We start from the raw sequence: 25480 nt of genomic DNA, 5'->3' as shown, positions 1-25480 counted from the left end.
CCATTCATAAGAGTGTTTCTTTGTCTATCTATTTGTTCTGTTTTTACTCGGGTACCTTCCTCAAGTAATAGATTTTCTCGGGTTTTATTTGAATTCTCTCTACCTTTCTCTTCCTGTCTAAGCGCTTTTTCTGTACGTCTATATGATTCTTTACGCCATAATTCAATGGCATCTTTCTGTGACTGTCTGGCTTTCTTTTTCCATAATTCTTCTTCTACTCTCATGATGCAATCTGCATCCCAGGTCCCCGCTGCGGGCCATCTCTGACTCTCTGGTAATTCTTTGGTGTAGTCCACCCATAAATCAAGAAATAATACGGCATCTAGACCATGCTTATGATACATAAAGTATCCTGGAGTATCCCTAGGTGGAATGGGAACAGCTTCTTCGAGTACACCTTTTCTAGTTTTGATCTGTCTTAGTTTCGAAAAGAGCGGCATTTTTAGACCTTATTACTAGAACACACTTCATACAATGAACACAATAATGAACAGTCATTCACACCACAATGTATAGAACGTATTAAAACATTTAACATTTAACAGTTTTTAACGAACAATGATAACTAATAGAAAACTAGTTACTGACATAATACTGACACTAGGTAATACTTATTTATACGCAAGACATACTATATATACTGCTAAACAGTACAGATACACTGTTGAAACAGTGCAGACCGGATTTGTGTACCCAAACCCGTCTTGACCGGCACAGACTATGTGCACGTTAAATGCCTCCCCGGTAATGGTACTCACCGGGTAGCTCGGAACGGAAGGCCTCGGAACGGAACTGGAACTGAAACTGGACTGGACTCGACTGGACTCGGAACTTCGGAACCTGGTGGGCCTCTGTATACCTCGGATCTTGCTCTCTCAGCTAGGCTCTGGTCGGGATACTTCGCACTTCTCACCGCCTCGTCTGGGTGTTGATCGCAGCCTCAGTCACCCCCGCTCGGCCGGAGGGAGATACATGAAATCCTGCGGGTACGCGTAGTTGTCCGTTCAGCTGTGGCAGGAGACCGGGCCTGCAACGCACCGCCGGCGCGTGAGATGAGAAAGTGTCCCTATTCGGACGCCAATTTATGTGGTAAATATTTAATTACCGGTACTATTTTTTATGCGGTAAAGTCTATTAAGAATAACTCAGTAAATATAAGAGGCAGAATCCGTGGTATTAGAGGTTTTAAAAGGCTTTATTCCTATACAAAGGAATACAATTCGAATTGTAGGCATTCTATTCCATCACCACGAAAGTTCAGGAAGGAAGGGCATACATTATTGACAGGTAATCACTTTTATAAGAATTACATTATAGTGTAACAGACGCAGGAGGCGTAACAGCTGATAAGAGAGATAAAATATGCACACGTAACCAAAAAAGGCGTAAACATGGGTGTAACTAAAATACGTCATTAAACATGATGTCACAAATGGGTGGATCCATAAGAGAATCCTGCAATGTCAGCAGAAATATTTGGCAGAGATGCGTGCGCAGCCGCATGACGTGTGATTGACGTGCAACTAGAGGGTGAAGGGGACTTGACATTTAGCTCTACATGTGGAGACAGAAGTCTGGGGGTTATGTCAACCTAATCCCAAATCATATCTAATATCCTATGTTTAAAGAACTGTGTTATCCAAAAGGAAAGGTCTCTAGGATAGAATCTATTCTATACTGACTGTTAGTGCGTGTACAAGCGTCTAAGTGTCTACATGAGATGCGAGGGGGTAGGAATATTCCATGGTAACGGAGCCATGAATTACTTGCATGAGGACAGCGAGGCCTGGCCCCTTTGCACGGTAGCTGAAGGAATGTTTACCTAAACTGCTAAACAGGAATGCATCGGATGAGGAGCGGAGTAGATAATCTTGAAGGTGAAATACAGTTTTTGGCAGGCAATATGCTGGATCAGGCTCCGTTAGCCGCGCAGGGAGTAGGACAAAGTTCATGGATACAGATGCAGGCTCAGACTGGAGCTTTCAGAGGCAGAAGACAGAAAAAGGCTTGATGACAGAATTCAGGGCCTACTCGCCTGAATCTGTAAAATGTGGAAAGTGAACCACATAAAGTCGGTGGCCTTTCATACTTAGGAATGGAATATCTGACCCATTCATGGTGGATCTGAAAGAGGACATGTTGACGGTGGACGCACATGTATTTGCGTCTTCAGAGCTGGAACTGGAGGGAACATACATGTACTTGTAGCATGCATATGGAGCCGTTGGGGTCTACGATAGGGGACATAACTGATCACAAAATTCATATTTCCTCAACTTCTTTGCTATTCTCGAGGGGACCGAGCCCGCTGTAGCCGGTGTAAGGAACGTGGCCATCACTGGTTCTAACAATCCTGGCACCAACGGGAGCAGAGGTCTGGGAGCTGACCGATGGTGTAAAGTGTCAAAGATCACAGAAGTGGGTGCCTGAGGGACGTGCAGTGCGATGTTCAACTTCTGCGCCCCTCTACCCAGGACGTCCGAGAAAGTTATAATGTCATCCACCGGGGACACTCGCGATGGAGGCGTGGATGAAAAAGTAGGAGAGTAGTCCGGGACTGAGGATCTTGTGGATGAAGTCCCAGTGGACGACCTGGTGCGTCGCCTCTTGTGAGAGCGTTCGCTATGATGAGCCCTTGATCCTGATCTGCGCTTGGACGGAGATCTTGGACGTTTTGGCGCGGTGCGACGGTCCCTGGAACGAGACCGGCGTGGTGAAATTGGCCTTGGATCCCTCGGAGGCGATTTACTCCTGCGCGGTGGGGAATACGTGCGGGAGTAGTCCGATCCCAGACTCCGACATGCGCCAGCGCCCACATCTTGTAACCAGAGCGGTGACAGTCCGAACCGCTCTGGAGCCTCGGGTGATCTTTCCGGAGATATTTGCACGATGTGCAGTCCCGGAGATGATGACTGTTCTCCTGGGGACCTCTCCGCGGGCGGTCCAGTTTTCGCCCTTGACGTCGAATCCCTGGACGTCGACGACGTCTGCGTCACCATCGGCAAGTGTGAGGTATGCCGTTCTGGTCTCGACGGCGGTCTCGACGCCGATCGCGGAGACCTCGACGTCGATCTTCTCTTCTCTGGCACCTGACGTCGGCTAGATGACCTCGACGTCGGCCGTGTCTTCGACGTCGACCTCTCTCGACGTCGACTGGGCGACTTTGACGTCGACCTCTCCTGCCGTCTACCGAGCGACTTCGACGTCGACCTCTCTCGACGTCGACCGGGCGACTTCGACCTCTCTCGACGTCGACTGGGCGACTTCACCGTCGACCTCTCTCGACGTCGACTGGGCGACTTCGACGTTGATTTCTCTCGACGTCGACGTGGTGATCTTGACGTCGATCTTCCTCTCGACGTCGACCTTCTATGTCGCCGAGTGGGGGTAACCATCGACGGCGACCGGCCCACTCGCGGCGGAATGTACGTCGCCACATCTCTCGACGTCGACCCCCTCGAGGGTGGCGGAGAGTGTCTCGATGTCGACGGAAGCCTCGACGTCGACGGAGACAGTCCAGATGTCACCAGACTAGCAGCCTTTGAGCCCGAAGGGCCGCCTCTCGACGCCGACTTACTTTTGCGCGGCGGAGACTCTTGATGGTGGGATGAATCCCTCGACGCCGAAGTTCTCTGCCTTTTCGCCGGCATCCTCGACGTCGACGGCGAACCTCTTGGACTCCTGGTCTTTTTGGAGCCCGGGGAGCTGGTATGTCGCCGTTTCTGTACTTGCGTAGCTGAAGAAGGTGGTCTTGATGAGGAATGCTCGCCTTCACGACGGCTTCGTTCCTTCTCCAGTCTTGCATGCAGTTTAATGCGCTCTCTGTCCCTCAGAGTGCGCTTTGAGAACTTCTGGCAGTGGGGACACTGGTCAGGATCGTGTTTTGATGGTAAACACACAATACACACCGAGTGTGGATCCGCCAGTGCCATTTTATTACCACAAGAAGGGCATTTCCTAAATAAAGGAGACATTCTGACTGGAAAAAATTGGAAAATTCACTGGAAACCAGCAGAATTAGCCCTTAAAAGCCAGAAAACGTCGAAAAAAGCTTGAAAAAGCTGTAATTCAAAATTTCAGTCAAAAAACTGAAGAGCTCAAGCTCCAGGATCCTCACAGAAGGAGCCGGAAAAAAGAACTGGCCCAACTGCCACCTGTAGTGCATCATGGGAGCAGGGGGTCACAGGCAGGCCTTAAAGGCATGGTCCCCCTACTCTAATGCCTTAAAGGCAGGGTGTCAGTTTTCTTGGTTTCTTGATACTCTGCTGCAGCCTACTGGCGAATGCCTACAATTACATGTTGCTTTATGGCAATAAAGCAGTGCTGTGTTATAATTTGCCTGATGCTTCCTTTTTTCCTTACGGGTTACGGGGGCACTACTATGCAAAAATATGTAATTTACAGCATTGCCATGTTTTGAACATTATTAGGCTGCATTTATATGTTTTCACATATGTATATATATATGTATATATATGTATTTTCTATATGCTCCGGGATCCCGCACATGGGCGGGGATTATTCATAGATTATGACTATTGATGAGTATCCCCTGGATGAGAATTTCCTCTTCCATGTAATCATTTGCATGGTTCTGCATTTTAGGGGCTAATGTAGGCTGGGGTGGCCCAAACACGGTCTAAGCAATGATATACGCCTCACAAAACCTTGGATTAATATACGCAATATGCCTTAAAGGGGAAAATCCCAAGGGACACCACTCTCCCTGTATGTTGAATGATGAAAGACTTAAATGCAACAGGGGTCATGTCCCTGTAATAAGCCTTATCAGCGGCTGTGTGCAGATCCACAAGGGTGTTCAGACTCAGGCTTGTTATGGCCAAAGGCATGAAGAAGGAGATAAAAATTGCTGTAGAAAACAGCTCCTAATTGTCAGAGGCAGCCTGATGAGCGTCACTTGTCAAACCAGGTGAAATTGGTGTGCCGGCCGCCGCAGTAGGTTGGGCATGTAGAATGAGAACAGGAGGAAGTAAGCGGTGTCCCCTAGCGGTCAGATGACCGCTTCGTGCAACAAGCCAATAAAATTGACAAATTTAAGCGCCCGTTGAGGAGTGACGAGCATTCCTGCGGTAGCGCTGCAAGAGAAGCATTTAGCTACATCAAGCACAAACTGTATTTAACAAACACAAAACACTTATTTATATCAAGGTCAGTCTAATAAGAAAATAATGGCCCAGCAGTCTGAATGCACTTAACTGTGGGCTGCTGGAGCAGAGAAGAAAGAGGAGGCAAGAGCGGGGTCCTTAAAGGGGCATGCATGGAGTTGATTGGATGAACTGTTCTTTCACCAAGGTTCCATGGGAAATGTAACTTGGTCATGTTACGGTTTACCTACAGGCTGCTAGAATAAAAAGTGAAGGAAGAACAGCCTGACCCTCTCCTCCGGTCTAGACACAGAATTGGTTACCAACGTCACTTAACTTCTCTATGGTTGTCCATGCTTATACATGGCACTGCTTGCTATTACAGTGGGAATCCCAACATGATGACGGGGAAGATTCAAGCATGTGAATTTATGAAAGATTCAATACTGAAGTATTGTTTCCCTGAAAATGAATGACCACGAATACCATATTTTCGCATTAGATCTTTGTGCTAGTTTCTTTTTTTAATAACTCTGAATTTTAGCACCAGTTAAAAATAAATTCTGATCTTCAGGCGACCATGCCACAGATGACTTAGATTCAAAATCTTTAAAGCAAAGGGAACATCCTTTCAACTTATAGTAGTCACACTAAATGAAACGGCTGAAATATTCACCAGAAAAATATCTGAGGATTTGTACAGATAAAAGAAAAATTAGATCTGCCATCAGGTATGGATTTTGAAACACTATTCATAAAGGTGACACAGATTGCAGTCCCCATCCAAGATATTTTAAAAGTGCTAGAAAAATATTGTAAGGCAAACAATTTTGAAGTTGGAGGCAAAAAGTGTGGTGTGTACAACTGTGGAAGACAAATACCAGATACCACCACTGCCTTGAGGTTACTCCCTCCCCCCCCCCCCCCCCAAGACACAAAAGTAAAAGGGGAGTGTTTAAAGACCTAATGTACATTCCTCCCTAAAATTCTTAGGTCTTGACAAAACGATGCACATTGTCTCATGAACCACTTACAATGAAGGGTTCCTGATCAAAAAGTCTCAGAAATTGAAAAAATCCTTCTATTTTGGACCGAAACCCTCACCCATGCTTCATCATAGAGTTCTTCCTCACATTGCTCACCAAAGTTAAACTGTGTGGGTTACAACTCCCTGAATCTGAAGGAGCCCTCCAATGTGATTGGTTCATGAGACCGTGCGCATCATTGTGTCTGGACTCAAGTAACTTTCTCCAGCATTTTAATTCTCTATAGATCCACTTGCTCCACTGCAGAGGATATAAACCATGAAAAGTAACAGAATGAATTAGAAGAGAGCTCCTAGTACCAATATTAGTTGTTAACACCCATGCAATACAATGCATGGTTTGTGATATATATATATATATATATGTATATATATAGATATATTCACTTAAAAAACCATAGGTTTCACACATGTTATAGTTAGCTGGACATTTCCCTCGTAAAAAAACTATGAAATTCCCCCGTTATAGTTAGTGCAGGCAACTATAACTCACGCGACCGCAATCCACTGCTGATGACGTCACATATTACATCACTGTATTTAGACACCTATTTACCCAGGTCTTCTTCCATTAATCTTTAGCTATACATATATTACAAATATTCATTTTTCAGAAAGACGCATATGTAATCAGTGATGTAATATGTGACGTCATCAGCAGTGGATTGCGGTCGCGTGAGTTATAGTTGCCTGCACTAACTATAACGGCAGAATTTCATTGGTTTTTTACGAGGGAAATGTCCAGCTAACTATAACATGTGTGAGACCTATGGTTTTTTAAGTGAATTTGCAAGGTTTTTTAAATGGTAATTCCTAACTATAACGTGTGTGAAACCTATGGTTTTTAAGTGACTTTGTACGGTTTTTTAAATGCTAAGTTATGTATTTATAAATATTTTTTTTTTCAGGTTTTTCACCGTGCACGCACCGTGCGCTTCGCGCACCTTGCACGCACTGTGGGCACTCGTCAAAAAAATAAATGTTTTTTTCACCCTTGGGGGTCCTTCAGTGACCCCCTGACAAAGGCTAGGGGGTCAGGAACTGTTCGCCCTGCCCCCTTTTCACGTTCTCCACCTTTGTTTTTCACTGCCTCAGACTGCGAGAGACAAAATGGCGGCTGACACTTCCTGATTTCGACCGATTCGAATGTTTACTGACATCTAACAACCAATCAGAATTGCGCTCGCTCACGTCACCGTGCGCGCACGGTGCGCGCACGGTGCGCGCTTATAGATGTATATGTACTTTTAACTGAAATTTTCTCAGGAACTACTGAACAGATTGACTCCAGATATTCAAAAGGCACATCCCTGACCTGAGGACTACCTCTCTGCCAAATGTCAAGTAATTCTGTTCAGCCGTTTGTGCTGTACCTTGGACTAAAGGTCCCTATGGAAAAATGCATGGGGAAAACGCGTTTTGGGACCCCCCTTTTTTCTCGGCCCCCGCTTGACTAATCACCCCGAGACTTTCAGGGTAGGAGCGGAGCGGAGCGCCTCACCTATTTTGACAAATTCGCGAGGATTCGTCAACCGGCGCCAAAGTTATTCAACCAACGCCAAAGTTATTCAAAATAGAATTTTCAGATTTCCTATGGAAACACGGTCCCAACTATAACTATCTACTGGCGACCGCCAGTAGATTAGATTATATATATATATATATATATATATATATAATATGCTACTTACCAGTATGCATCTGTTCTTGGCATTTAGAGCTGCAGAGTTGTACACTTTGCATAGATCGCCATCTGGTGCTGGGCCCGGATGTTTGCAGTTTGTTTTTGTTCTTTGGACAGTCTTTGGAAGTCGCGAGTTCGGTGACTCCTCCTTCAGTCCGTACTGCACATGGGCTTCGGCTCCATCCTCAGATTGTTTTTCGCCAGCAGGGAAATGATGGAGCGTAGTAATAACTGTGAGAAACCCATGTGTGTTGTATCTAAATAAGATAGACTGGAACGGATACAGGTAGCCGGGGAGGCAGGTGGGCGTGTACAACTCTGCAGCTCTACATGCCAAGAACAGATGCATACTGGTAAGTAGCATATTCCGTTCGAGGCATATGAGCTGCAGATTGTACACTTTGCATAGATTATATAGCAGTACCCAACCTTAGCGGCGACCACCGGTATCCGTTGCAGCGGTTTGAAATAGTGTCTTTAGTACAGCCTGGCCCACACTAGCTTGTTGCTTGGAGTGCACGTCTACACAGTAATGTTTTGTGAAGGTGTGCGGTGTTGACCATGTGGCTGCTTTGCAGATGTCATCTAAGGGTATGTTCCCTAGAAAAGCCATAGAAGCCCCTAACTTTCTTGTAGAGTGGGCTTTAGGTGGAACAGATAATGTTCTTTTTGCCTTTTGATAGCAAATTTGTATGCACTTTACAATCCACCTAGCTATCCCTGATTTAGAGATGGGGTTGCCTTTATGCGGTGGAGAGAAGGAGACAAACAATTGTTTAGTCTTCCTGAAAGGTTGCATTCTTTGTATGTAGTACAGTAAAGCCCTCTTAACATCAAGTGTATGTAGAGCCCTTTCCGCAACAGATTGAGGTTGCGAGAAAAAAACAGGTAATTCCACCGATTGATTGAGATGGAAGGGGGAAATGACCGTGGGCAGAAATTTGGGATTCGTACGAAGTATCACTTTGCTGTGATGTATTTGTAAGAAGGGTTCCTGTATAGTGAACGCTTGTATTTCACTAACCCTTCTAAGGGAAGTGATAGCTACGAGAAAAGCTGTTTTCCAGGTGAGGAACTGTAGCTCACATTTATGCAGTGGTTCGAAGGGCGGACCCATTAGCCTTGTAAGAACTACATTTAGATTCCATACAGGAGAAGGTGGTGCCCTGGGTGGAATTATGCGTTTAAGGCCTTCCATAAAGGCTTTAATAGCGGGCACCCTGAACAGTGATAAATGCTGTGTGTTTTGCAGGTAAGCAGCAATCGCTGCTAGGTGTAGGCGTATGGAAGAATATGCCAGGTTACACCTTTGAAGATGGAGTAGATAGCATATAATGTGTTGTATGGATGCATCTAAAGGGTTGATTGCATTGTTACGGCAGTAAACAACAAATCTCTTCCACCTTGCGGCATAGCATGCTCGAGTGGTAGGACGTCTGGCTTCCTTGATAATATTCATGCAGTCAGGGGGAAGGTTAAGGTACCCAAATTCTAAGATTTCAGGTGCCAGATCGCAAGGTTGAGCTGAGCTGGGTCCGGGTATCTGATTTCTCTATGGTTCTGAGTTAGGAGGCATGGGGACAGGTGCAGTTTTTGATGTGGTATCACTGATAGCTGTAATAGTGTGGTGTACCACGGCTGCCTGGCCCATGTTGGGGCTATCAGAATGAGCGTGAGGGAGTGCTGTTGCGGTTTCCTGACCACTAATGGAATTAGTGGGAGAGGTGGAAAGGCGTATACAAATCTGCCTGACCAGTTCATCCATTTCGCATTGCCTTTGGACAATGGGGGTGGGTATCTGGCGGCGAAGCTTGGGCATTTTTTGTTTTCGTGGGTGGCGAAGAGGTCTATCTGAGGATGCCCCCACTTGCGGAAGAATGGGCGAAGGACTTGTGGATGCAGTTTCCATTCGTGTATTTGTTGCGTTTGTCTGCTGAGAAGATCTGCCATGGTGTTTTGTATGCCTGGGACGTGCTGTGCCAGGAGAAAGATGTTTTGTGGAATTGCCCATCTCCATATGCTCTGTGCCAAGCGGGAGAGCTGGGGAGAGTGTCCCCCCCCCCCCCTGTTTTTGAATATAATACATTGCAGTCATATTGTCTGTGCGAATGAGGACTGCTTTGGCTGAAATCTGTTTCTGAAAGGATTTTAGGGCTAGAAAGATCGCCAATAGCTCCAGATGGTTGATGTGGAGCATTTTTTGCTGTGGCGTCCATAGACCTTGCATTGTGAGGTGTAGGAGGTGCGCTCCCCAGCCGGAGAGCGATGCGTCCGCTGTTAGAATCACCTGAGGAACCGGGTCCAGGAACAGCCGCCCTTTGGAAAGGTTTGTGGTGTTCCACCACTGCAGAGAGTGATGGGTGCGGCCGTCCACCAACACCAGATCCGTCAGCTGTCCCTGGGCCTGGTTCCACTGTCGTGCTAGGCACTCTTGGAGTGGACGCATGTGGAGTCTTGCATGGGGCACTATGAAAATGCAAGATGCCATCATCCCTATTAGCTTCATGAACACTCTTGCTGGGAGAGAGTACTGAGCAATGAACGTTTGGCGCAAGGCTTGTATGCTTGCGATCCTGGCTGAATTGGGATAGGCTATACCTTTGGAGGTGTCTATAGTGGCCCCGAGATATTGCTTTGTGTGAGATGGTATGAGGTGGGACTTTTGGTAGTTCACCGTGAAGCCTAGCTGGTGGAGCAGTTGGATGGTGCTGTTTGTATGTTGCACACATTGGTGGTAGGACGCGGCTTTTATCAGCCAGTCGTCTAAGTAGGGGAAGCCGCGAATATGTTGACGTCTGAGGTGTGCTGCTACTACCGCTAGGCATTTGGTAAACACCCGTGGTGCGGTGGTGACCCCGAAGGGGAGAACCGTGAATTGGTAATGCTGACCGTCCACCACAAACCTGAGGTACTTCCTGTGAGAAGGGTGTATTGGAATATGAAAGTATGCGTCTTTCAGATCCAAGGTAGTGAGAAAGTCTCCCTGACAGAGGAGTGGGAGGACTTGTTGTAGGGTGACCATGTGGAAATGGTCTGAATGTATGTATGCATTTAGAGGCCGGAGGTCCAGAATGGGCCGCAGGGTCCCGTCTTTTTTCGGTATTAGAAAATACAGAGAGTAGACCCCTAAATTTTGCTGATTGACGGGGACATGCTCTATAGCGTGTTTTTTGGAGGAGGGAGATCACGTCCTGTTTGAGCAGTGTGGAATGTTCCTGTGACATTGGACGGTGCCTTGGTGGGATATTGGGTGGGGTAGATGTTCGCTCGAGACAGTACCCTGACCGAATAATTTGGGTCACCCATTTGTCCGATGTTATGGACTCCCAGGCGTGAATAAAGTGTAGTAGTCTGCCCCCGACCGGAGTGGGATGGTCTGGGGGGAGCGAGGGGAAGTCATTGTGCGGGCGGTGTGGCAGAACGGGTGGTGTTGGTTTTGCCCCTGCCCTTATTGTTGTTGCCCCTGTATCCACCTCTTTGGTAGCCCTTTGAGAAGGTATTTTGAGGAGGGGACTTGTAGGAGGTAGAGGCGCTATCGGTGGAGTAGCCTCTGCCTGTGCTACGAAAGGACGAACGTCGAAAGGAGCGTCTAGGGGTTTGGGATTGTAATGCCCCCATAGACTTTGCTGTGTCCGTGTCCTTTTTCATTTTTTCTAATGCTTCGTCCACCTTTGGCCCAAATAGGTGTTGTTGGTCAAAGGGGTGATTTAGTATGGATGCCTGGACTTCCGGCTTAAACCCTGAGATCCTGAGCCAGGCATGACGGCGAAGCAGGACACTAGTATTTATAGCTCTAGAAGCAGTGTCCGCTGCATCGAGGGCACATTTAATGGAGGAGTTAGTAATGAGCTTTCCCTCCTGTAATAGGTCATGAGCTTTACGTTTGTGTTTCTCCGGGAGGTGTTGCATAAGAGCCTCAAGCTCATCGTAGTGTGCTCTGTCATAACGCGCAAGTAGCGCCTGTGTATTCGCAATGCGCCAGATGTTTGCGGCTTGCGAGGCAGTGCGTTTACCAGACGCATCTAAGAGTTTTGATTCCTTATCTGGCGGTGGAGCCTCACCTGAGGACTGGGAGTTGGACCGCTTTCTAGCCGTGGACACAACCAGGGAATCTAAAGGAGCAGGGCCTTTAATGTATGTAGGATCTGTGGGTGCTGCTGTGTACTTTTTTTCTATTCTGGGGTTTAAGACCCTGGCCCTGACAGGGTCTTTGAACACCTCTGCAGCATGTTTGGTAACACCCTTAAGCATGGGCAAGATGGCTGTGGATTTATCCTGAATATCAAATGTATCCAGTAAGAAGTCGTCTTCCACTGGTTCGCTATGTAGTTCCACCCCATGATAGTGTGCTGCTCTCTGCACTAAGTGGTGAAACCCTAGTGAGTCCTCCGGGGGAAATGGCCTGGATGGGTAGAGGTCATCTTGAGGCACATCTGGTATGTCAGCATTTTGGTAATCCTCCCATGGGTCTGGGGTCCCTGGGGGTGTGGGGTCCATCGGGGCGTCCGCTGGATCATAATCTGGATCCCCGTAATCCGGTTCTGGGGGCGGGGTTGGGGAGTGATGAGGCAAGGGTGGCAGAGACCTGGGAGGGAGAGGAGGTGGAGGAGGTGGAGGAGGCGGAGGAGGTGGTGGGGAGGGCACTCTGAGAGGAGATGTGGCAGAGTCCTTCCGTTTGGGCGGTGGAGGAGGAGCTGGTGTGTCAAGACGTCTTTTCTTGATAGACAAAATCAATAGCCCAGTCTTTGGATCCTTTGATAAGGTTTTTTGAGAAGGATCAGGTGTAAAAAGTTCCGTTAGCGCCGAATCATCCGCTGGCGCCGATGTTTTCGGAGCCGAGGACTTGGGTGGTTTCTCTGCGCCATGCTTTTTTGGAACCTCCGGTTTTTTCGGCGTCAAGGTAGGCTTCGACGCAGGAGCGTCGGTGCCGAGGGATTTATGCTTGTGTTTCATCGGCACCGAGAGTCGAGGCTTCGGCACCGGTGGCTTCAAAGTCGAGCTGGTCGTCACTTTCTTCGGTGCCGAACGGTGTTTATCGGCACCAGGAGTAGGCTGGCTCGAGCCCGAGCTGCCGTGAGACTTGTGATGCTTCGACACCGGGCCCGAAGGTGGTGTGATAGAAGCTGCATGTTTGGTTTTCCCTAGGCCCGGAGGCGAAGGTGTAACCTGAGTCTCTTTGGATATGGGCGCGGGGGTGGGAGGGGGTAGAGTACTCACGACCCTCTGCGCCGGTGTGATGTCCTCCAGGTCGGAGTAGTCGGCCTCGGAAGCGCTGACGATGTCTTCCTCCTGCTCGGTGTGTTGTTGCCCCGAAGCCCCGGTGTCGTCTCCGAAGATGTCCGGTGGAGCCGCGGTCGATGAGTGCGCCATGGTGCGTCGAGCTCTTCGATCCCGGATGGTCTTTTTTGATCAAAAAGACTTGCAGGCGGGGCAGTCTCTGGCCTCGTGTTCTGGAGAGAGGCAAAGGTTACACACCTGATGGAGGTCGGTGTGGGGAAATTTAGACCCACATTGTGGGCACTTTTTGAACTGAGTCCTTTCCATCGGCCGGGACCGGAGTCGAGGAGGGCCCGAAGGCCGGTGCCGATGTGTGGAATCGAGAAAGTGCCTCTACGAGAGATGAAGAAGATGAAGAAACTCGATGAACGAGGATTTTCCGTCGAGGCTGGAACCGGAAAAGTTCGAAGCCGGAGCACGAAGTATCACATCCGAGCCCGATGGCGGAAAAAAACAATTTGAGGATGGAGCCGAAGCCCATGCGCAGTACGGACCGAAGGAGGAGTCACCGAACTCGTGACTTCCAAAGACTGTCCAAAGAACAAAAACAAACTGCAAACATCCGGGCCCAACACCAGATGGCGATCTATGCAAAGTGTACAATCTGCAGCTCATATGCCTCGAACATACATATATATATAGTTTCACTGAAAAAAACAAAGGTTATAGAGACGTTGTAGTTAGGCTGCGGTTACACTCATACAAAACCAGTTCTAATTAGTAGTCATAGTTGGCTGAGCCAACTATAACTCGCGCCCCTCCGCAATGCACTGCTTATGACCTCACATATAACATTAATCATGACATGGTCAGTGACCTCATAGCCGAGTATGCTATTGCTTGGCGGGAGCACATAGCAAACTGCAATGTTCCAGGGGTGGGCACCCCGTAACATTGCTAGAGCCAGCCCTGGGGGTTGGCAGTCCCCTAGGGCCACCTAGGGCTCCATGAGGGGGCCTCCCTCCTTCCTTGATTAGGGGTTGCGAACAGTCTGGGAGGGGGAATGACACCCCCCCTCCCATTTTACAGTTTGGCCCCGGGGAGGCGGTGGTGCCCGGGGTCTCTGTGAGGCCCCCCAACCCAAACTTTCAAAGCCCGAGGGCAGCGGTTGTCCCCAGGGCAGGGGGCTCCGTGATGCCCCCCGATATTTTTATAAATAGCCCCAGGGAGGTGGCGGTCTCCGGGGGCAGGGAGTCCACAAGCTCCCCCCCACTATATTAAATTAGCCCTGGGGAGGTGGCGGTCCCCGGGGCTGCGGACGCGCTCACACGAATTCATCATTAGAAGTGCCCCTGGGAGGCGGCGGCGGCCCCCGGGAATTTGATAAACCCTAAGAAGAGGGCCCAATTTGTCATATGCCCCCGGGACTTGGCCTATCTGGGGGTTATTCTAAATTGCTTTTTAAACGTTTTCATTTTGCAGTAGATTCACCGGTTATTGGCAAAACAAACAACGCTTTTACCTATGGAAACTTTGGTCTTAACTAGGGCGGGGTCCCAAAACACGTTTTCTTCAAGTTATATCTATGGGGAATTTTCATTTTTTGAACACTACTACAGCCCGAACCACTGAACGGAATCACACCAAATTTGGCAGAAAGCTAGATGTTGGTTCAGATTGCGTATTTTGTGTGATTTGGTGGCAGCCATTTTTTTTTAACATTTTTTGCGGGACTCTGCTTCAATCCAAGTCTCACAAAAAATTTTTACTGAAAAAGAAGAAAAGGGGGCAAGGTCGAAATACCCCGGCCCCCTAGGCCTCTTGGGGAGGTTCCACGAATGGCCCAAAAAAAATGAAAATAAATAAAAAATAAAAATAAAAAAACAATGGGATACACAGATCCTGCCCAACAGTTTTAAAAAATGAAGCGTGGGCTGCCGGGTGGGCCTGGACCCGGGCGCATTGTAATAAAGAAGAGTGGTGCATGCCACCCCTTCCTGGGGCTTATCTATGCTCCGTGGACCAACTCCTCCCTGGGGCTTATATATTTAACAATGGGGGTGGGGAGGGGGAGGGGGGGGCTCTTTGAACTAGCCTAGGAGTAGCCAAGTAACGAGTAGATCCTAGAATCCTTAGTTGAACGTCATAACTGAGGAGAGATGAAAGGAAACACAAATGGGGAAATCTTAAAACCTTACTTAAGGATTAGAGGGACACGGAGCCTGGCCAAGTAGAGCCATAGAGCTAAAGATAATCCAACTATGGATTTGCCCATTGAGGGTCCCTTAGAAAGTGTGCGAAAAGACATTAGGACAAATCAATCTAAGAAGGCAGGGATTGCATGGTATTTCTAATAAAACTCACCAGAAGGTTTACAATTATAAACAAAAATCATAAAGAGACAGCCTGGATGGACTCAGAACTCAAAACCAATATAGAGATGCAACTGAAAAGTTCTTATGTTTCCAACTACAATATTACACTGGGGGAAGCTTGTGCTCTAAGCTGCAGACTCGGTGAACAGTCAATGAAAGAAGTCAAGGAAGCCACTGAGGCACATCCAGTAATTCAACGACTAAACAAGGAACTTTCAAAAGCCTTAGCTGAGAGAATGCTTTATGGAAACTGGTCATTTTTGTTTTATTAGAAGCGTTAAACAAACGGTTGCTATCAAAGGGGAAACTCTGAATCTAACCGAAGTGCTTCTAAGACAGCACCCTGATGCTAGTCCAGTATCCCCAAAAACAGACATACCCACAGTATTGACACTAAAAGTAGTGCGCACATGATGAAAGGTTTAACCAAGCAGAAAGAAAACAAATTGTGCAAATCTTCCAAGAAAGGAGATCAAACATCTTTCAGCTGACTAGCAGCATTGTCTTTCAAGCAAGTCCTGCAATTGACTGCGGCAGCTGCTATCACACAGACACACTGCATCTTAGTGCAAAACACCAGTACTGTGAATCTTGCTGAGACTGAACAGCAGAAGAAGGGCAGCCACAGGAACGCAGAATTTGCAGGGAGGCAACTTAATACCATATATGAAAAGAATTTAGAGAGAAGCCCTAAGGTACACACAGAACAGAAGCCCTGTAGATAAGGTATACAGGAATTGGGGTGCAGAGTCTCAAACAAAAAGTGTTATTTCGGGACAAGCACTGAATGTCACTGCCGTATTAGTTTTTAGCACACATGCCCAGAGGAGTGCGTTAGACAAGTCCAACAGAGGAGAAATTATTTAAGGAAAGAGTGGGAAAACAAACACAAAAAAACCCACACACACACACCCCACCTGTGTGGCTCCTCTTCTGTTTGAGAGCTTTCAGAAGTAGGCCAGGGAGCTATGCTGTTTTTGCTTTACCAAGGTGCACACCCCTGGGCTTCTCTCCTTGTTAATGTGGTTGTGGGATGGTCCTCCCCTTCCATAATACAGCTTTTTATCCAATCTACAATATTGTCTTTGAAGAATAATAAACACAAAAGTACATGGTCTGAAGGGGTTTCATTCAGATATCCAATATGTCCACTAAAGGTTCCCTTCTTCAATCCGCAAAATACAAAATGATACAAAGACACTCTCCATATCAAATGAGCAGCCAATTAATATAGAGCTATAAAAAGCGCTTTTTTTTTTCAAAAACAAACAAATTGAACACTGCCACCGTGTACCACACCATACCACAGATCAGCAACATTAAGGATTTCTAGCTAAAGTTCAGCATAAATGAGCAACTGTACAACTTGCAGGTAGGCAATTTGTACCATAGGTACCTATTTTCTACACACCTGCAATAACTTTGCTATGTACTCTGCTTGCGGACGGCTTCTCGACACTTTGCTTAACTTTGGTCTCAGAGATTCTAATTGAATATAAAAACATAAAAAGTTACTTAGGACACTAACAATTATAGGGTAAACGCATGACTAATGAAATGGTTTCAACATAAACACAGAACTGCAATAGTAAAACCTTAAATGTCCTGTAAGTAACCAAATTTCCACAAAGCAAATATACATTGACATGTTATCCCATTTGAAAAATCCATACAAATACAAGAGACAAGTTGGTGGTTGTAGTAACTGATTTCTTATGCTTATCTAACAGTTTGTTCTTGTCAATGCACATTTTTCATGAATGCTATTTTCCCGATATTCAAGTGAAGCTGATCAGATAATGAGACATGCGAGTATATGAATGTTAGTTTGGGAAGCCCAAACAGCTACCCCAGAGGGTGTCCCGGTGCTATATGATGAGAAAAATGAACCATAGAGGAAAACCACTGAAGGTTAAAACGCTTTCAGATATTTTTTTAAACACCAGGGAAGGTGCTCTCCTTACCTCCAAGGGAAGCAGATACTATGATTTGGCTGCCGGGGTGGGGGGAGCACACCACCCATTTTGGTTGTATTCTAGGTGCAGTAAAGGGAAAAGTACTCGCAGATCTTAACAATCTCTTTGGGCTGTAGACCTGTACCAACGTTTGGAGATATAGGCCCTGCCTGATTCACTGCTAGACAGTGGAGGAGCATGGTCTTCAATAACACCCTCTTGTTGCCGGGAAGCCAATGCAAACCCCACAGATGTTTTCAGACAGATACATGTCTTGGAAGCTTTAGTACTAGACAGGCTTTTGCATTCTGGACTGTCTGAAGTTGGTGCATGGCGTTTCTAAGCAAACTCAAAAAGGGAATTGCTACTGTCTAATCTTGAAGTAATCGCTGCCGGAATAAAATCTTTCTAACTAGATGCAGGTAGAAAGTCCAGAATTGTTTTAAGCAGATTAAGAAGCCGATACAAATAGAAGACTGTCAAAATCCAAGAATTGAATGAAAAAAACTGGTGAAAAAGAATCCCCAAATGTCTTGCTTTTGCCGAAGGGATGGATACTTGACCCAGCTCAGGAAGACACCGAGACAGAGTCCAAATGGAGCCAGGAGCCCCAAAATCGAAGACCTTAATCTTCGAGTAATTTAGGTGAAGGCAGTTTTTATGCATCTGCTTAGCTGCAGACAATACAGTCTCTAAACAGGTCTTGCGTGTGCAAGATGTGCCCCGAGATGGACACTATGAGCTGTATATCGTCAGCTTAGGAGAAACAGTATTACTGTGCGATTTGAGTCAATGGATCAGGTACCTGTTACCAAAAGTGGTGTGTAGCTAGGAGCCTTGAGGGACTCCTTGCTTTACAAGACAGATGTCAGATTTAGAAGGCCCAACACAATTCTGTGGGAGTGGGTCAATAGAAACGAGTGGAGTCACTTTACAGCTGAACTATAGATCCATTTGCTGTGCTAACACTTCCGCTAGATTGTATGAGACAGTGTTGAATGCCACAGAGAGATCTAATAGCATCTGCCGGCTCGACCATCACTGTCCAGGATGAAGCAAATATGTTCAGACACACGCTGAAACATGATTTTAGTGCTGTACTTTTGCCTAAAACCTGACTGTGAATCATCAAGCAACATGTTGCTCTAAATAAACAAAAAACTTGAAAAACACCATTTGCTGAGTAACATGCCTTTCCAGAATCTTAGTAGGGCTGCAAGCATTGAAGTAGGCCAGAAAAAAGCCACAACAGTGTGGTGTTGGGTTAATTTATCATTGCAACTTGGACCATAATAGCCTCAAAGGAAGTGTTGATTAGCTTACTGCGCTAGGGCAGATTGTATGGAAGCTCAGCTTAAGACGTTTTGGAGAGCATGGACCATACGGAGAGCTTGTGGAACAAGTTGATAAGCGAGTTTTGATATCTTCCAGGGACTGCAGGGAAAGCACACAGAGCATGTGAGAAGTTCTTCTGTAACAATAAATTATTCAACAGCAGGTTGAGCATCAAAGCTTTAATAGATGTCAGCAATTGTCCTGACAACCCCCCCCACCACCCCCAAAATAAAACAGCGAAGCTAATTTATCTCTTGAAAAGAAGGGGGGCATGAAGGATGGCAATAGCGAGTCACCTTTAGAAACAGACCAATAAAGCAATATTCAAACTTTTACAGACAACTGAAGTTTGGAGAAAACATTTTTGGGTGGTCCACGTCAGAACGTATTATTTATAATTCCAAGCTAAATAAATTACTACATATTAAAACGTGGATTATTAGTTGGCACCATCCTAGTTAGGTCACGTAAAGGGTTTCCATTTTTTAAACCTGAGCTCAACCCTTTGTAGCCATGGCACAGAGCAGACTGTCTTAACTGAAGAAAGTGTGTAAAGCATTTAAAAATAACAAAACATGTAACAAATCGAAAACACAATAAAAACCCAACTCCAATTAAAAAAAAGAGAATATTTTAGTGAACACAGCAAAATGATACAAATCCAATAAGGGGAACTCGAGATACGAACTTTTAAAATTGTAGATAAAAATAGCACTGAAAAGCACAAAGCACCAACAACATGCAACTGGTTGTGCTAGCCCAGGACAAGGGTAAAGTTTAGGACCGACCATTATGAAGCGTGGGCTGGATACAGAGACTCAGTTCATCCTGCTTGAAGTTTTATCTTGTGACGCTGAAATGGAAGTCGAAAATCAGTAGTGATGCAAGGCAGCAAGTTGAGGCCTAGATGTGTTTCTCAAGGCCGTATAGCCATCGGACGAAGTGCAAAGGATGCCATTGACTTTTGGTTGGAAACCCGAAACATGAGAAATTCAAAATTTGCACTCAAGGAAGATCCCTCGTTGGCCAAAAACGTTTGGCGCCTTCGCATGGTGAAGATTTCTACCTTCGGACTTGATCACTTTTTATGAGCACAGCTTGCTCCAGAGGGGCAAGGCTTCAAGCCGTGGCTGGATGGAGCTACACAAGGCCGGATACCTTCTCCGTGCAGTACAAATCAGTGTTATCCAGTTTGTAATGAAAAACAAATATTTCCTTAGTTGTGCGACATCTATTATAATCAGTTTTACCTCAAAAGCAAAAAAAAAAAAACGAAATATAATCGCGCCAGCTCAATTTGTTTGTAGCCAGACACAAAAATACCAGTCTTAAGTGTTCTAATCAGACCACATTTGGGCAAAGAGATCCAGGTACAGGAGCTCTTGTATAAACATTGATGCAGAGAAAATACCATGCTTCATTTAATCTCAGATGCCATTTTCTCTCAACACATTGCCTTGTGCCTTTTAGAACAGACAGCATACCATGTGCAACATGTAACAGCGAATTGCAATATGTGTTTTTCTTCTAGAAGTAACACCCTATGATCTTTCCTAGCCCTCCTATCCTTCTCTCCACTGTAAGAAATCGTTACATAACCCCTTCTACAACTTCCCGGCAGAGAATCTCCTGCCCTCTGGATGTACAGAAAGGCATTGCGCTTAGAAATCTCTACTTCTTACTGTTAAGAGCATTGCTCTCTATTAGTTTGCAGACCATATTTGAAAGGCATTATGCCATTTGGACATTTAGATAGAGGATAGAAAAATATGGCTCACTTAGGCTAGTTCTGTTCTTTGTTTGACCAGCCGTCACAAGAGGCCTCCAGGACAATTACTGTGTTAATTACCAGAGCATTCGTTCAGGAGACAAAGGCAATATAAAAGGCAGAGATCTCAAAATTCCAAAAGATTAGGGAGAAAACACTATTTTTAAGTTACAAAGTCCCAAAAAGTGTAAACAATCTAGCAAAAGAAAAGCTGCCTCAAATCATGGAGGGTGACCAGACGACAATAAGAAGGTAAATACTGAAAAGATCTGTTTGGGAAGCAAGTCTCCAGACTTCGGAATTACTGAGCTCATATACTGATAAGATTTACAATGCAATTGGTCTCGCCTTTGGGGTCCAATGTGCTAACTACCAGCACATTGTGAGACGCCCCTCCTAAAAAAAACTTTAAAAAAAAAAACACAATCTGGAAGTGTAGTATCCTCTTAGCAAACACAGTTACGAAAAGAGGAGTATTTTGGTGAGCAGCCAGCAAAGCCAAGACAATCTAGGCTAATGCTTTGTAGCTGCTGAAGAAGGAAGAGTGGAAACATAGATTTATGACTAGTTGGGGACCTGGCTTTCACAAATCAAAATATAGAAGTCAGATGAGAGATGACGCCGGCTTGTCTTTGTGACACAAACCTTTCAGAAATAACACACAGTGAACACAGGGACTTCTTCACAGGCCAGTGAACTTAAAGAACAATATAAGAACCAGTTTAACGCATTCATAAACAAGTACAGATTTGGATGTGATAAAATCCACCAACACTAGGAGAACATTACACTGTGCCACAGCACATTGCATCTAAATCAAAACACAACTCGCATTCCTAAATCAAATGCTTTGCTGCCTTATGTAAAGTGATACTTCGCACACACCACAAAGCAGCCAGAGCCGTGCAGAGTGCATGTTGATTCTACACCAGGAAGTCTATGTACTAAGCGTGATGGTCTAGGAGTGCAGGCACAAGCCTTTGGCACTTTTCTTACCACAAACAGGAGTGTAAAGCCGTAGGTGTTTTACTTCTCATATTCACAGATATTGTTACAGCGAACAGGCAACATCAGTGTACATTAGTGGGAAAAACATGACCATTTCAAATTTCAAACTATCAAAAGTAATCAACATTACACTGAGATTGATAATATCATCATTAGGTCAAAGGAGTGGGAAGTAAAGAATTAGCCCCTGGATTTCGGAGTACACACAGCAGTAATCCACCAAGCCTTTCCCAAAATTATTTTACCCTTGAGACGGATGTGTGCGCGCAAGTTGGTATGAAACGATTGTGTATATTCCACTTTTATATGACACTAAGTTTGTTCATATAATCTAAGGTTGGATTTAAAAAAAAAAAAAAAAAAAAAGTCTTATAAAATGTATTATTCCAATCAAATCTAGCACTCTGCCACAAGAAGGGTGTATCTAATCATGATCAACTGCTATTGCATATTTTTAACCAAAGCGATTGATTATTCGCAAGTGGTATCATCATTAAAAAAGTGCCATCAGAAAAATTTCATCATTTAGTTGCAAGCAATATCAATGTGGGAAACCGAGCTCTTACTCAAGAGGGAGCAGCTGCTTAGAGGGAACTGGCTTATAAAACGATATTGTATGTGACGTGAATCAGGCAGCCTGGCTGTAAGGCAATTGGCTAGAAGGACTTATGTCTCATAATATTTCGATAAACCGTAGCCTGGTGAGCTGAACTCGCTAGACCTGCACCAAAGCCTGAACTTGACACAGTTTCCTTTGCTTGGAAAGGCCCGGTCTGAGCTGCTGCTTTTAGTAAGAAAAGAAGCAATCAAACAAAACTTCAAGGCGGTATACCGACAATCGAAGGCAAGTCTGCAAAAACACACCTAACAGCAGTCAAGAGCTGCTCAAGGGACACAACGCAGATTTAAGAAACTGAAAATAGACTCCCTGTGCTGTACGCAAGTCTGAAAAGAAAAAAAAAGAAATAGCAAATAGTAGAGGACAGACAGGCCTTAGATTGTATCATATAAGGAGGAGGAAGTCTCTGGGCACTCTGCTTGTCAGTGCGCTTTTCCAGAAGCAGGAGCTGAAGTTGCTTTTCGTTGCTGCATCAGGTATAGAAACACGAAAGGCAACGGAAGAGAAGGCTGGGGAAAGGTGAACAACATAATAGGCCCACCGCCTTTTGAAAACACTGTATGACAAACTATAAAACACCGAAAGCGAGTACAAGGGAAACACTAAAAACGAGCTCGAGGACCCAGCAGACTGGCACAGCTAAACTCACAGGTCGTCGCCCTGGAGTCACCGCAGTCTTTTCAACAAATTAATTACAGCGGGGTGGCTTTTGTGGAGCATTCTCCTCCTCACCCTGGAAGTCGGATTCTGCAGGGGCGCCTCTCACCACTACCATCTTGCTAGCCGAGCATTGTAGACATTAATCATGACAGAACTAACAGTAGAAAGTAAGATGCGACCACAGTGAAATCCTCCTGGGAGAAGGGGTGTGGCCATTTGCCTAAACAAAGAACACCGAGAGGGATAGGATGTAGAGAGCAGACTATGTAGTCATATCCACCAAGGGGACCTTCCTCCATAACAAAATCCATGCCAACACCAGCAACTCCAAGAAACTCTTCAACATCATTCAGGAATTCACTAAGCCCCCCAGTGAAGCCACGGATGTCACACCCTCACAGGACCTCTGAAACAGACTCCGCTCCTACTGCCACCTGAAGATAAGATCCCTCTACTACAACTTCAAAGAAGAGACCCGGGACACTGAACCCCCTCCTTCCCCCAGCAACGACAGCCAGCCCACCATCTCCTTCTAGACCCCAGTCACCACCGAAGATACCGCTTCAACCATGAAAAGCATTCACTCAGGAGCCCCCATGGACCTCTGCCCTCCGCACATCTTCCATAGAGACGACGCTGCCAGAGCACCCGAGCTACATCGAACCGTCAATGCCATTTTCGAAGCAGGCACATTCCCAGACGACTGGAAGCCCCTCCTCAAGAAGCCCTCAGCAGATCCGACGAACCTCAAGAACTACCGACCCATCTCTCTCCTCCCTTTCACGGTCAAAGTCACAGAGAAGATCGTCAAACTAACTAACTTCATCGAAGAGAACTCCATCCTCGACCCCTCCCAATCTGGATTACGCAGCAACCACAGCACCAAGACCGCCCTACTTGCCACCACAGACGACATCCACACCCTCCTCACCACCACAGATGACATCCGCACTCTCCTCGACCAAGGCCACACCACGGCCCTGATCCTGCTAGACCTGTCTGTAGCCTTCGACACCGTCTCCCACCGCACACTCACCACTAGACTCCACAACACCGGCATACAGGGAGCCGCCCTCGACTGGCTCCGCTCCTTCCTCACCAGCAAGACCAAAGGGATCAGACTCATGCCATTCTTCTCTGAACCCACAGAGATCTACTGCGGAGTGCTCCAGGGATCGTCGCTCAGCCCCACGTTCTTCAACATCTACATGGCCCCCCTCGCCGCCACCGTCAGACAGCATGGAATCAGCATACTATCCTACGCCGACGACACCCAGCTCATCCTCTCCCTCACCAAGGACCCCCCACACCACCAGACTCCGCTTTCAGGAAGGAATGAAGGACGTCACATCCTAGATGAGCAGCAGCTGCCAGAAGCTCAACTAGAAAAAGACAGAAGTCCTCGTCCTCGGACCCGCCCCCTCTGCATAGGACAACACCTGGTGGCCCACCGCCCTCGGCAGCCCCCCCACGGACCACGTCCGGAACCTCAGCATCATAATGGACTCCTCCCTCACTATGAACCGACAGATCAATGCCGTTGCCTCCACCTGTTAACACCTTTCACATCCTTCGCAAGACCTTCAAATGGGTCCCTCTGAATCCAGAAAGACCATCACCTACGCACTCATAACCAGCAGACTGGACTATGGAAACACCCTCTACACCAGAATCAACAAATCCCTGCTCCGCAAGCTCCATACCATACATCACCCAACACCTGCGGAACCTCCACTGGCTCCCCGTCGCGAGAAGAGAGTAACCTTCAAGATACTCACCCACACGTACAAATGCCTCCAAAACACCGGACCCCAATATCTCAACGAAAGAATCTCCTTCCACGTACACAAGAGATACCTCAAATCCACCGACCTCACAGAAACCCTGCGCATCCGCAGTTCCAGAACGGGTGGAAAGACCTTCTCCTACATCGCGGCAAAGACCAGGAACGAGCTCCCTATCAACATCAGACACGCCCAGACTCTGCACACCTTGAGGAAGAGCCTCAAGACCTGGCTCTGACTGATGCGGAGCTGCATCCCCCTTCCCGCACAGCACCTTGAGACCCTCATGGGTGAGTAGCGCGCTTCACAATTTCCCAATTGATTAACTGATTGATCTATTAATTTATGCGTTAATACGCTGTACAGTGTGATGGCCAACCAAAACGTTCTCTAGGTCAAATCGCCAGAAGAAGAGCTAAGCACCCAAAAGAGGGACTTTTACAGAAATGCACCAATAAGAAGCCAGCAGTTCTGAATGCCATAGATAGTAACCAATGGCAATCGGTGGGTTTGCCAAACCATACAGAAAAGATGTAACATGTTGATCGAAGCTCGACCTAAAAATTACATTAAAAGGCTAAAATGCATAATTTACAGCAGCAAACCAGATCAATTTTCTAGGTGAAGTACATTTTACATTAAATACACTTTTTTCTTTCTAATTGTATTTATTTGGGTGTATTAGAAAGCACCGAGTGCTGCCTTCCAACAACTACCTAGCACCCTGTCTGTGTTTTTTTTGGTGTCTTCAGCAGTCACTGTTGAATATAGTCTAACAAAATGTAAATCTTTTTTCTAATGCAATATTATTTGTTAATATCCTTGCATGTGCAGAATCTCACTCAATGTAGCAGCCTCTTGTTTCCTTGCAATCCCGGGCCCCCTCCCATTGGAAACATCTTTCAGGGCACCACACACGCCACTA

At 46.3% G+C, this 25480-nt stretch overlaps 1 protein-coding gene across 6 annotated transcripts in view; it reads right to left on the bottom strand.

Moving 5' to 3' along the window:
- The window catches only part of CCP110 (centriolar coiled-coil protein 110), a 391171-nt gene that overhangs the window by 29987 nt on the left and 335704 nt on the right, over positions 1–25480 (bottom strand). For 3 of the 6 annotated variants that reach the window (XM_085629056.1, XM_085629057.1, XM_085629061.1), the window contains one exon: positions 16838–16911. The exons of the other annotated variants lie outside the window; for them this stretch is intronic. In XM_085629056.1, coding sequence (XP_085485182.1) covers positions 16838–16911 — 74 coding nt within the window. The remainder of the gene's footprint in view (positions 1–16837; positions 16912–25480) is intronic. 6 annotated transcript variants of the gene reach the window in all.

This window comes from Triturus cristatus, chromosome 10 (assembly GCF_964204655.1).
Source record: "Triturus cristatus chromosome 10, aTriCri1.1, whole genome shotgun sequence".
In the NCBI taxonomy this organism is placed as follows: domain Eukaryota; kingdom Metazoa; phylum Chordata; class Amphibia; order Caudata; family Salamandridae; genus Triturus; species Triturus cristatus.
Note: the sequence above shows the minus strand (reverse complement) of the source record. Positions and strands in the feature narration are given on the sequence as shown.